Source organism: Patagioenas fasciata, chromosome 12 (genome assembly GCF_037038585.1).
Source record: "Patagioenas fasciata isolate bPatFas1 chromosome 12, bPatFas1.hap1, whole genome shotgun sequence".
Lineage (NCBI taxonomy): Eukaryota > Metazoa > Chordata > Aves > Columbiformes > Columbidae > Patagioenas > Patagioenas fasciata.
Genome location: NC_092531.1, coordinates 20157904 through 20170992, shown reverse-complemented (window position 1 = coordinate 20170992; position 13089 = coordinate 20157904). Strand labels below are relative to the sequence as shown.

The following is a 13089-nucleotide window of genomic DNA, read 5'->3' as shown; positions in this document are numbered from 1 at the left end:
ATCCTCCAAAAAGCATTTGGGAGGAGAGGGTAGGGAGATGCTCTGAGGTGGGACTGGGCAGGGACCAGACCTTGCCCAGGTCTCAGGACCCTCCATCCCCAGGAACTGACTGTGCCGAACCTCCCCAGATGCCAAAGGCTGCTACTTCTATGTCTCATTTAACTGAAAACCCATCATATCTTCATGGTTTTTAAACATGCCTTTTCCCAGCCTGACCCCAGCTGCCCTTGAAATAACACTATTGTAGCCCTACAGGGAATGATCATCTGAGCTCGCTCTCTCTTTGTCACTAGAGTCAATTAAAAGCAGAGTAGCTGGTGATTTAATACCTCCGGTGTCTGAGGAAGCACCACATCTATCCAGAGGCTGGCTCTGGCATTTTAAACACATAACTGGAGTGGAGGAGTGTTTTTTCCAGCCATCCAACGTGCTTTCATATTCATCCACATCTATAAAAAGCACTGAAGACTCCTGTCCTTGGCTTGTCATCTTCTCCTGCATGTTAATTAACGCCCCAGCACTGCACATGCTCCCTGTGATATGTCCCATGTCTAATTGTTTTCCTATTTCCCACGCACCTTCTCCCTTGGGATAAACCCAAAATACTTCAGTTTTTGAAGCGGCCCCAGGCTCACAAGCTGCCTCCGCAGAATCGCTGCTCACAAATCAAGTTAAGCTTCCAAGAGCAGGAGAAACCATTGCCCCCAGCTCCCCACAACCAACTGGAAATTTAAACTGGGCCCAGTCCCTCTTGCTCGAGTGCAGAACAGGAGCCTGGTGCCCTTGGGTACAAGGAGCAGTTCTGGGGTGGCCGAGATGGGACCCTGTGCTGGGGACTGCTGGTGGGAGCGAATAGCGGAGGCTGAGCTCATTTTTTCCTTTCCTCCTTACAATCTCCCTTTTCTTGCCATTTCACCACCTCCTTATTTAACATCATCGACCGTTGTGCAAAACCATCAACCCTGTTTGCAGCAGTGTGACCTACTTTACCACGGCATCCCGACTTCCTCACTGAAATCGCAAGCTCGGAGCCCACCCAAGCCATTCAGGGTTTCTCGGCTGAATAACAAATCCAATTAGGGGGAAGAAAGCCTGGCTTTCACGCTGTCAGCCCCTGGACATCTCACTTCCCAGCGCACGCTGCACCACTGATGGCCGCGTCTCACAGACGCCGTGGACAAGGACCCCTCTGTATTTGTGTGCCCCCACGCCAAATGAAGATGGGGGAAGGGTTCAAGAGGGCTGATCCTGGCTAGCCCATGTGTCCTTTCATTCTTCCTGACATCCCTCAGGGACCACAGAGCTCAGGAATATAATGATTTGTGGTTTTTCAGTTGCAGCTCTCCTAGGAAGCCTTCCCTCTGAGGAATGGTTCAGGGCCGTGCCAGGATGGCACAACTTGTGCTCATTAAGGAGCTGCAGGCACTTTACCCAGGACATGATTTAATCACTGATAGAAAGTCCCATCTCAGTCCAGGCATCACACCTAACCCCCGTCCTGCTGCTCCGTCCAGAGAAAACATTGCAATTCTGCCCTTTTCCGCTCCCCTTACTCTCTTTTTCCATCCCAGCAGGTAACCTGTTCCCAGGACATTATCTCTCATCGTGGGGGATAGCTGTGTATTAAAAGCAATGAGTAGAAACAAAACTAGGAGGAAAAAAAAGCTTAAGGGCCACCAGGAAAAGCTGCTTTGGTTTCTAACTTAGCTGGCTGGGTAGGACAGACAGACATCCCCTACCCTGATGCGAGACCAGCGGCACCGGGGCTTGTGGCGTGTTGCTGCTTGGCTCCCTGGCAGGTGCAGGGAGGCTGGGAAACACCCATCACTCCATTTCTGGGTCACTGTCTGGAGGAATTACACACGCACACGCAAACAGGAGCTGCTTCCCTCTGATGGCTGCTTCTCTGCACCCAGCAGAGCGCCCATTGCCTCCCGGCCCTCTCCTCTGCCCACGCTGCTGCCCGCCGGGCTTAAAACTACTCCCGGGCTTCCCACAGGGCTCTCTGCTAATGACTCACCACTCCTGCTTGGCTCTAATTAGGCTCCTGTCTAATTAGGCTCACTGGAAAGATGTGGCTGGTGAGAAGCTGCTTTTCAGTGAAAGGGGAAAGAGCGAGCGTCTGGAGACGCTGAGTGCCGAAGGGAGAGACGCCAGGCTGCGGCAAGGGGTCAGGGGGTATTGGGAACTGCCAGCTGAACTACATCTGTGCAAGGGACAGACCATAAAGAGAAGAGAGAGTAAAAGGACTTAAATAAGCCCCCCCAGGGACACTCCTGGGGCTCAGCCCTGAGAAAACAAACTTTAGCTCCATCCCGCTGGGGGTGCCTGGGTGAGGCACCAGCATGTCCTCCAGCCAAGAGTGCAGATTGCTCTTTATAGCCCCATTGAACAAGTTGTCGACATGCAAAAGGAGCGCCAGGGTGCAGGGAGAGCGGGACAGGGCTATATAGGCTGTGGGGTGGGGGGACTTGGTCCCAAACCTGCAGCATCCTTCCCCAAGCAACCCTGTAGCAGAGAGCAGGAGAGCTGCCTCTGCAGCAAAGCCTTGTTTGGGGTGTACTTCAAGAGGTGTGGGGACAGCTTTTGCAGGGACACGAGGGACACTCACTGGGTCTGCCCATCCCTGTAAGGGCTGGGGGTGCACACATACAGGCTCTCATATCAGTTGGTAGTATCACATATTGTTTTCTCCTTAATTTAAACATCTTTTAACCCAAATAAATCAACATGTTGCAGTGTTTAACATCCCTCTAACTAATGAACAAACCCCAGGTGCCTTCTATGGCAAAGGTAAGCAAGTCATTCCTTTACTGTTCACCTTGTATCTGATCACAAGACATCTCACTCACTCACTGAACTAATTAGTGTTCTGCCTTTTCTTCTCTTAATAAAACCTTCATGAATGAGCAGCCTGTCTGCAAGCCCCAGCCCAGCTCACACCTGTGTCCTCCCAGACCTCCAGTTTCTCACCCTGGAGCCAGCGCTGGGCCTGAACCCAGCAAAGGCAAGAAAGGAGAAACACAGATAATGCAAATGCTAAAGGTGCCACTAACCTGTCTTCCTGAAGAGCTGCTCCTGTGCCTGTCAATGTGCCTTTTAGGATCGCATCCAAGCGTAAGGGCCCTTTATGACCCATTTTAGGTGAAGGTGCCAGTGAAAATCCAACCACGTCCAGATGAGTCACCACACGGCCGCACAGGGAACTTTTGCTCTACCCCTTCAATGGTAAGGAGAAACCAGGGCTGGACAAGAAACTTGGGATGCTTGGAAACACACCAGATGCTTGGGGATCATCTAGAATAATTGATCCATGTCGTCTGGGGAGAACTTCCATTTCATCATCTTAGCCATGTCATAATGGCTCAGAGCACAGACTGCAGACAAAATTGTGTAAAGCCGGTTTTGGATGTTCAAATTGCCACGTGGAGGTGGCCTGGAGAGGTGGGGTCCTTCATTTCCTCCTCTGCCAAAGGCAACTTGTGTTGCATGCCCAGGCTCCCCTCCGGCCTGTGGAAACAGGGGTGGTTTGGTGTGTGCTGTGCAGGACCACAGAAGATCACATTGCCCTATTTGCGCTGCACACTGGCCTCAGCAAGAATTAGTTTTTTCTACACAGGACTTGTTATCAGTAAACATGCTCTTCTTCCTCCCATGACCAATGCCCATTTTATCTCAGCAGCCTGGAAAAGTGGCACTGCCAGCAGCAGCATCTTGTATTCCAGCAGCAGAAGTAGCCGTTGTTTCATAGCAGCTGGGGGTAACCCAGCGGTGCGTCTGTCGGGCATCCAGGCAGCAGAGCCAAGAGAGGACATGGGAAAACATGCTCTTTAAACACCTTACACAGGAGCCGACGGTTCGGCGAAAGCTTTTATTCCCTTCAGTAAATAGGTGAGCTGGGACGAATGGGAATGCAAATAAAATGAGGACTACTGAGCAGCCGTCGAGATAAACCAGCTCTTTCATCTCCTGTCTCACACCCAGGGAGCTGCCCGTCTCGAAGCAAGTGCTGCGTGACAGGGCGTAGGTTTGAGTGCGTTGACATGATTCAGGTTTTCAGAACAGCACATGCAACACCGACCTGAGAGGGGTGGAAAAACACATGCAGCACACTGCTGGCTAACGGGGCACAGCAGGGTGGGTTGGCATTTCCCAAAGCCCGCTAAGAAACAACCCAAAACCGCCAGGTAGTGTTCGTGTCAATGACCTCAAGGATTTGATCAATACATCTGACTCTCCTCAAGCATCCCCTCTCCTTCTCTATCATACCCCTGAGGAGAAGTGAAATAGTAAGATGGAAATGGAGCAATTCCTCTGCCTCAAAATCAATACAGAGAGGATGAAGGCTGCAGGTCTCCCTGCTCCTCCTGCCCAGGGAGATGCTCAAGTCCCATAGCTGTACAGCTGTGTTTGCTTCTACAGGTAAAAGAAAATGATGGTGGAGAAACTCCAGCTGTTGTGTGTCTGTGCCAGCTCCTCACTGCTCTGAGCAAGCTCTGCTCCGGTGCTGTGCTGCTGGCACCCTCTCCTGCCTGCACCGATGTCTGCAGGCATTGCGAACATGACTTACCTTCGTCTCTCCAGGCGAGAGGAATGACCCAGATGCTGGCTACGGCGTTTCTGCTGACCCTCCTCTTGCACGGGACGTGGAAACAGGTAAAGCACAGCGCATCGTGCGTGTAAACACACCTGTTTCTCTCCCCATCCCTGTGATGGGATGTAGCATCTCTATTTCCCCCGGCCAAATGAGATAAAAACCCCCATGTCCAGGATTTGCCAAAGACACAGAGCGATTTTGGTGGGTTACAGAAACCCCGTGAGACAGCTCATGCAGCCACCAGGCTGCCATTTGTCTCAGCCTGTGGGGCTGAAGTGGCTGAGATAGTGGCTGTGACGCTTCCCCTCCTTGTAAAAAGATGAAAAGCCTCGTGTGCGAAGGGGGAACAAACCCCAGAGAGCTGGATATCATTATGGCCATATGCCCTTCAGCAAAATGTGAACCTTCTAAGAGAAGGAAAATAAATGAGAGCCCAGTGGGTGCAGACTGGAATCCAGATGATAAAAGTAATGGAAACATATGATTACAGGTCAGGGTTATGTCTGTTCATTGAGCCTCAGTGCAACAAAGTCAACAGAAGAAATATCAAAGGTGTGGAAATAAACTGAGCAGAAAACTCAGACTTAAAATCAAATTTATTTAGAGGAAAAATGACTTTACAAGAGGTTGATGCTGATAACTAAAAAGGAAGATAAATAAAAGCTTGTTACAAAACCTAATGGTTTCTGGCAAGTTACAGAAAAACTGGAGAATTTTACAGTCAATAACCTGCTCACTTTTTACATAATTACAAATTAACATACAGCAATTAGGTTTTACCCTCTTTTTTAAAAATTCTTTTTTCCAACTTTTTTTTACAACTTTTTTTTTTTTAATGGGTTCAACATGAAAATGCAAAGCATTTTTATTTATTCATTTTTAAGAAACAAACCAAAAGCAGAGGTATATCAGGTTATTATAATACACCTCCTCAACGCTCTGGAAATTACTCAAGTGCATTCCGTATTAGTACAAAATAAACACCAGGCTAAACTTTAACCATAGACGAACTGAACTGGACACAGATTTGTTTTAGAGTCAGTGTTTAATATCCTTAAAGAAAATAGTAAAATACTTTAGAGCAGGGAAAGGATGGATACCTATAGACAGCTTAAATACATACAAATCTTATAGCTGTATGCAAAGCAGTGATTGTTATCCTGTTCCCCCCTCCCCCAAGCAATGGAAGCTGAATATATTTGGGCAAAGCATCAGTGTCAGTGAAATGCGTGTGGAAAAAAAGAGCACCGAGCCCTGAAGATGCAGGTGGGAAGGGAACCAGCATTACGCTTCCCATCACTCAAGAGCACGAGGTGTAGGAGATTAAGCCAGTTCAGCTCGCCTACCTTTAAAACTTAGCTGCACCACCGGATCGAGAACTAATCATTGATTGCTGCCCCTTCTAACAAATGAAGCGAGAGTTATGAGCAGCAGGGGAGGCTTTTTTTTTATTTAAAAGGGTGCCTTAAATTATGTTAAATTCCCAAACCTGGCCAGCAGGCAGAATAATTTCCAGAGTTCTGGTTAACAAGGAATGTTTTGTGGGATTTTAGCAGATACTCTCTTGTGCCCCCTGCCCAGTCCTCCCTTGCCCCGTGCCACAGATATTCGAGGCAGCTTCCTCGGGATTTGGCACCTGATGAACCTCTTCTGACTCGGTGGCATTTGGAAGGACTGGATTTGGGTGTTTCAGCAACAGCTTTGAGATATCCTAGTGCCTCAAGGAAGGTGCAAAGATGATGAGACTCTATGGATGCTCGTGCCTTCAAAAGGCAGTAGAAATCCACAAATGGCATTACTGTGCTCCTCAGTAGTGGTCAGGAAGGAGTCCACCCTCAGCGGTGGTGAGAGCTACTGGCCCAGGGATGGCACCTGGGAGGTGTCCCAGTGGCCTGGACAGTAAGTTAGTGCACGGAAAGGCCCTCACTGCACTTACTTGGTGCATCCCTCCCCACCTCCTTTGCTCTGGGTTTCTCCAAAGAAAAGGAGGGGGAGGACCAACCACTGGTGGGACTGCTTCCCCGCTGTGAGGAACGGGATGTTGACACTGGCATGGGCTTCTCCTGGGGGACAGACCTGAGCCATCAGAAGCCAGTTCTTCGGTTCTACCACTCACCCTGTCTGCAGTGTGACCGTAGTCAGATTCACACGCACTTTGGTCTAAAACGAATACAAAAAGCTTGGCTCTCTCTAGCCCTCTCGGGGTAAAACCAAACCAAACCAAAAATATGCCTAATTGCAGCTCAGACTTTGCTGGGATGAAGAGGGGGAAGCAGTGGCAAAGCTGATTGTCTCCACGTAACCAAAATGAAAAGGGACAAGACCAGTTCTATTTAAAGTGCTTTATGGCATCAAACTGACATCAAGGTACATGTTGAGATGATCATTTAAAAGAAGCTAAGGCCAACCCCACACAACTCCACCGAGTCTCACACCATTTGCTAGAGCTGCTCTCTATCGCCGGGGTGTTCTGGCACCCCCACTAATACTGACCACTTCTGTACTCCATCTGAGCCTGCACTCCCACTTCCCTCGTCATTGAAACCCCTTCTGTTGGGCAGTGATAAAGAATAGGCAAAGAAAAGCCCTAGAAAAGAGTGTCTGATTTTTTTCCCCTCCATGAAACACTAGCAAAAAAAGCTCCAAGAGCCCTTGCAGAGTCCTCTTTTCACTCCAACTATTTGGACTCTGCACAGACATTTTTGAACCTGTTCTGTTGTTGCAAGATCCCAATGCAAAATGGGCTGGTTTGGGTGCTCCAAGTTGGATCAAAGGACCAGCTCTGGGAATTAGATACAGCATCAGGCTGGGCTGAAGAAATAACACGCTTTCAACAACTGTAGGATGGATGCCAGGCGTGGAACTGGAGCAAACGCAATTCTAGGACTGGGAAAAGGAAAAGCTTTGGTGATGTAAAGCTGGGACTGTAATCTAGCAGACAACCCTAGGCAACCTGCAGGGATCAGAGTGGACATCTGACTCTGGGAACATATGCCAAGCCTTTCCAAAGAAAACCCAAGAGGAAAAAAGAGATAAAAACAAGCCCTCACCTTCCTAAAGGTGAAAGAAGGAGGAAGCAGTGTGGGAGTAAAGGCTTCATTCCAAAAAAGTGAATCATACAGTAACATACATCCTCCAGGGACAAAGGTCTGTCCACCAGAATTTAAGACACAAACAGCTTTGATACGCAATATTTCTGGTAGGTGTATTTCTGACTCATGTCTGTGGTTTCTTTGACAAGGAACCACGGGGACCTTAGGAGATCACTGAGTAAATATTATACTGTTTTCACTTCGGGCACTGAATGCACTTCTTGATTTGCAAAGGTCAGAAGAGATGGCCAAGTCAGGCAAAGGCTCAGCCCTGCTGCTCTGGGTCACACATCTCCCTTACAATGCCCTTCTTGGAGCCATGGGACATTCCCATGCCGTGAATTCAGGACGTTGGGATTGGGAAAAATGTAAGGGATAAAAAGAAAAGCTCATTCTGGCCAAGGCTATTACAGACCGAGGGAACTTTCAGAAATACTGTGGACCTGATCTCTGTTTACACAACAGTAAATGAGCCATGCACCGCTTTGGTTTCCAAACATTTCAGCTCGGCACATTCATTTTTGCAGATGTACAAATAGCAGGGTAGAAGCCGTTTGGTGGAATTGGTGTTTTTCTCATGAAAAGGATCACACTACCAGTACATGCCTCCTCCAGCTCCTTTCAGGTTCAGGAAAAGAGATCTCTCTGGACAAGCAACCAGACTCTCACGTCACTGTAAGATGCTCCATGTTTTGCTTTTTCCTTTGTCTCCAAGAGATGAGAGAAAATCTAAACAAAAATATTTCAACAAGGAAACTAACTGATAGCAGGAGTCATGTCTGAAGTCACTGCTTCTTTTTCCAGATTTTTTTTTGGCCCAAAGATGCTCTGCCTTAAAGAAAACTCTCAGTTGAAATAGTATAACTCTGGGCATGGCATGGGCTGCAAAGCAGCACTGCCCAAACCCTGGTTTGTAGGAACCAGGGAGATAAGAACATTTGGTTTACCAATCTCTTGGTAAGAAAACAAACAAAAAAGAAAGAAAAAACCCACAAACCGCCCCTCAAACACCCAAATGAAAGCAAAATAAAAAGTAAAAAATAAAAAAATAAACCCAAGTAAACTTCTTTTAAAAAAAGAACTCTTTCAAATAAACAGAAAGATAAATATTTTTTGCAAGCCCTGCTTGCAATTAAGAACAAGCACCAAATAATATTTAAAAACACTAAAATAAAAATAAATCTCAACCCTTTTTCCTTTCTTCCTTTTTTGTCTTTTTTTGAGTCCTGATAGTTTAGAGAGCTTCAAAAGCAAGCAGGCAGTTCAGGATTCCTGCACTGACCAAGACAGACCAGTCTAAGCACCCACCTCACCATCAATGCTGCTGATACCCATCAGCACCAAGCTCTGAAAACTGCTGCAGGTTACCACCTCAGGAGAAGCTGAAATCATCAATAGTGCAAGAAGATAAACACTTTTTTTTTTAAAAAAAAAGAAAAACTAGTTGGAGAGGAAATGCACTTGACAGTTTCACACTTTGAGCAAACCCTTGAGCTATTTTGAAGCTGATAGCATCTCATAACCATCTACGAACCTTCTCAGGCAATTCCCCTAACAGGGTTTGGAAGAACAATAATTTTGGAAGAGAGTTTGGCTTCCTACATTTCTCTTCCGCCATTGAACACATCTGTCTATTCGACAGCTGTACAGACACCTCGCAGTCAGCACAGACCTTCCCTTTGTGTTGATGGCAACATAGGGACGCATGGTCTCCTTCACCCTGCGGCCCACAGTGATGGAAACAGACCTGTCACACAGTGTTTTTGTCCATGAGAATGTATTTTCTCCCCAGAAATGGTGCACAGGGACTAGGAGCCACCTCTGTGGAGTTTGCTCTGCTCACTGCGCTCATCCCCTCACCTGCAACATCTCGCTGAAATGCTCTGAAATCACTGTTGGCTCATTCTGCCTTGGAAATGAGCAAAGGAAGCTGACAAAATCCAGAGAAACAGAAGCCCAACAGTACCACAGTAAGAGGTGGAAGAAAAATACAAATAAGAGAACAAAGGTCCCTAAAATCAGATTTTTCAGCCATCTCTCCAGTAAGTCATCAGGGATGTCAAATGAAAATGGAGAACTATACTCTGGCAAAAAACAAAAACAAAACCCAACAACTTAACTTAGGGGATGGGAAGGCTGAGCTGGAGCTCAAAGAGATTGTGTAAAAAAATGTCCTGAGTCCCTGGGGTTGTCTTACAAGCCTACCAAATTTCTCTTTTCTGCTTTGTTTTAAATATACCTAAATAAATTCTGCTTGATTCTGGAAACAGTTTGACATTTAAATCCTCTGTCCCATGGAAATATTTTGGATTTTTTTTTTTTCCTCTCTGTTTTGAACGCTGTTACTGCTTCCTAGTGTAAGGTACCTTTCTGAGACCAAACAGTCCATATACCACGAGCACAAAACAGGTGTGCAAGTCAACGGTGTTACAACTGGAGCAGTAAGGGCAAGATATTTAATATCTATGCGCTCCCTGAAAGTCATCAGGTATCACCTATCCCCACGCGCTGAGCTAAGCTTAGCTGTACAGACTGCAAGCATATCCCAGTGGATACATACATACATATATGTATATATACAGTATATCTATATATGCCAGTGTGTACGCACCATTTGTAGAGTCCTCATCTTTTGCTAAATGTTTAGTTTTGGTTAGGTTCCCCAGAAAAGGGGAATTTGAAGGCACAGACCCCTTAAGGCTACGTTCTCTCATTCTTTAGCAGTAAGAAGAAACAGAAAACATCTATCCCGATCCATTTAACCCAAGGTTTGCACAGAGACACGGTACTGTTCGCCGTGCAGTCAGCCTCTGCGGTGAGAATTCACCCAAAACCACAGGAGAGAGGCCCTTTCCCACCACTTAACAGACTTCATAACATGTTTTAAATAAAACCTCCAGATGCTCGTCAGATGCAGGCACCAGCAGCGCGCTGTGGAGCGGGCAGGGAGATGTCCACTGTACCAACGCCGAGCTACCGATGGAACCGTCCGTGCTCAGCAGAAGATCTCCTCACCCTCTGGAGGTGCTTCTGACGAGTGAGAATCTGCAGCACAAAAAAACATGTGGGAATCACTATGGGAATACAGGAATACAGCAGGCAGAGCAGGACTCTGTGTGCATGGACACCCCTTTGTCTTCTAGGCCCACCAGGCACCTTAAAAGATGTCCAGTTCCATGATGAGCTTCCATGAAATTACATCTCATAATTACTGAGCTTTCCTATACACAAGTTGGTAAACATCAGTGAGTTAATACCCACAAAGCTGGTCATCTGAGGGCATGAGATCAAGTTTCATGTGATTCAGAGGTTTGAGGTACAGAACTGAGACCCAAGGGGATCCAAAACTACCAGAGAAAATCCTGTTTTTCTTTGTTTTCAGATTAAGAGACAAGATAGATCAGCTCTAAGGGAAAGGAGAGGCCATCAGAAGGACTGCGAGTATCCCTTCCAAACTACAACAGAATTAACACAGACAGCAATGCCACAGGGGCTGCAACAGCCGGGAGTATCCCAGTAGCAGCTCCTGAAAGCACATACACTGAGGCAGGACATTTTCTTTCTCAAAGAAGAGCAAGCTGAAAAATACAGGGAGAAACCAGCCTGTGGAGCCTGCTCAGGATGGGACAGGGAAAGGAGCAAGGAGCGGACTGTGTGCCTCTGACAATCCCAGGGACTGCAGGCAAAAAAGCCCGCAAAGAAAATCACTTCAAGCTGGGAACTCCACTTATCACAGCTGATCTTCTCCATCCATCAAGTGTTACCATCCACATTCAAGGCTAGATTTCGCGGCTTCCACAAGCGAAAAGCCAGCTCACCAAATCTGAAAAATGCCTATGATCTCTCCTGACACTCACCAGACTGTTGGGAGCGATGTCCCCTGCCCTTTTTCTTCTTTTCCTTCTTCTCCTTTGGTTTGGCTAAACTGAAGAGGCGAGTAGGCATCTGGGGCTGTTCCTCAGCCGCCTTGTTAGTCTGGTTTGTTGTGCTAAGCAAATGGAAAGTGCTTTTCTCTTTGTGTGTCCTTGAAAGACTGTTCCTTTTAGGGGAGACAGACAGTTCCGCATCAAAGTGCCCTTGTTTAGGAAGGGAAGGGCTCTTCTGCTTGGAGGAGTCATCGACACTGGACTGGGAGGGGACTCTTGAGAGTTTCTCATGCAGATTTGAAACCTATAAAGGAAAACAAAAAAGTGTTTTATTGGAGCATGAAAGAAACCAGCAGAGAACCTAGATAGCAAAAATGTGTCCCAGACCTGAGGTTGCTCTTGTGAACATCCAGCCCATTCACCAGCTAAAATGTGGTTCCCACTCAGGCAAAGCAATGGGGGGAAAAAGCCCTCTCTGAGATGAAGAAACGAGGAATATAAAGAATAAGGCTCCAGTATCTTTTGCTCGTACATGTACTATGCGATGTATCAACAAGCCGAGGGCAAATATTCCCTAAGATCTCAACAACGAGACTCACCCTGCATGATTTGCGCACACAGACGGTGGCAGGAGGCCAAGGAGAAGCGTGCCTCTCTGGCAGGGGAACGCCAGCACACGGCACAGAGCGGCATGTGTCAAAGGATGCCTTCCCAAGTGAAAGATGAAAGCAAAAATATTTTTCCTGATTTTTTTTTTTTTTTCTCCTAACGGCTGTCTCAGGATGTAATTGAGCCTGCACATTCAAAGGGAAGATCAAAACAACAGCTCAAAGCCTCACCAAACCCTCTATTAATAGCTCAGAAATGCCAGTAAGATACTCGCCTCCAAAAGGTGCTGACTTCTCCCAGTCCTCCAGGCCTCACAGTTATTTTACCTCTCAGCCTCTCCCACAGCATCTGAACCCCTTGCGTGTCTACATGTGCTCGATGCTGGAACAGCCTCACTGCGTGCTTGGAAAACTTCTGGCCTGCTCAGGAACCAGGGTGGGAGGGAGCAAGCCCTCCTCCGATGATTTGCTTTTCAGAGCTCACTGCTGAGCTCCGCAATTAGTCCATTCAGGCACCCCAAATCATTTCCATTCTGCAATCCAATATTTAAAAACTAATTTTGCTACAGCTCTAAGCAATTTACATTCAGAACTTGTGAGTTACAAACAATCAATCCATCAAAAACAGGCTTAAGGATCAAATTCAGCCGATGTTTTGCCAACAGATGCTCGTTCTTCTCAGCCAGACTGCCATGCGGTTATAAAAAAATAAACCCCAACTTGCTGAAAAATTCACAGAGCAGGATCTGCGTGTGGCCTTTTCTATCCGGTTGTGGGCAGGCAGACAGCAGAAGCCTCCTGCAGCAGAGCTGGCGATTTTTGCTCACTGAGACATGACCAGACCGCAGGTGCTCAGTCTCTTTAGGACAGGGACAATGCCTCCCCCTCTTTTCTAGATACTGAAAATGCTTTTGCAGATGGATATA

The 13089-nt window shown here is 47.1% G+C and overlaps 1 protein-coding gene across 18 annotated transcripts in view; it reads right to left on the bottom strand.

The window, feature by feature from the left end:
* Positions 1 to 5175: 5175 nt before the first annotated feature.
* AKAP13 (A-kinase anchoring protein 13) overlaps positions 5176 to 13089 on the bottom strand; it is a 215210-nt gene continuing 207296 nt past the window's right edge. For all 18 annotated transcript variants that reach the window (XM_071814007.1, XM_071814010.1, XM_071814015.1 and 15 more), the window contains 2 exons: positions 11547 to 11859; positions 5176 to 10734 (listed from right to left, as the gene is read on the bottom strand). In XM_071814007.1, coding sequence (XP_071670108.1) covers positions 10685 to 10734; positions 11547 to 11859 — 363 coding nt within the window. In that variant the 3' untranslated portion in view covers positions 5176 to 10684. The remainder of the gene's footprint in view (positions 10735 to 11546; positions 11860 to 13089) is intronic.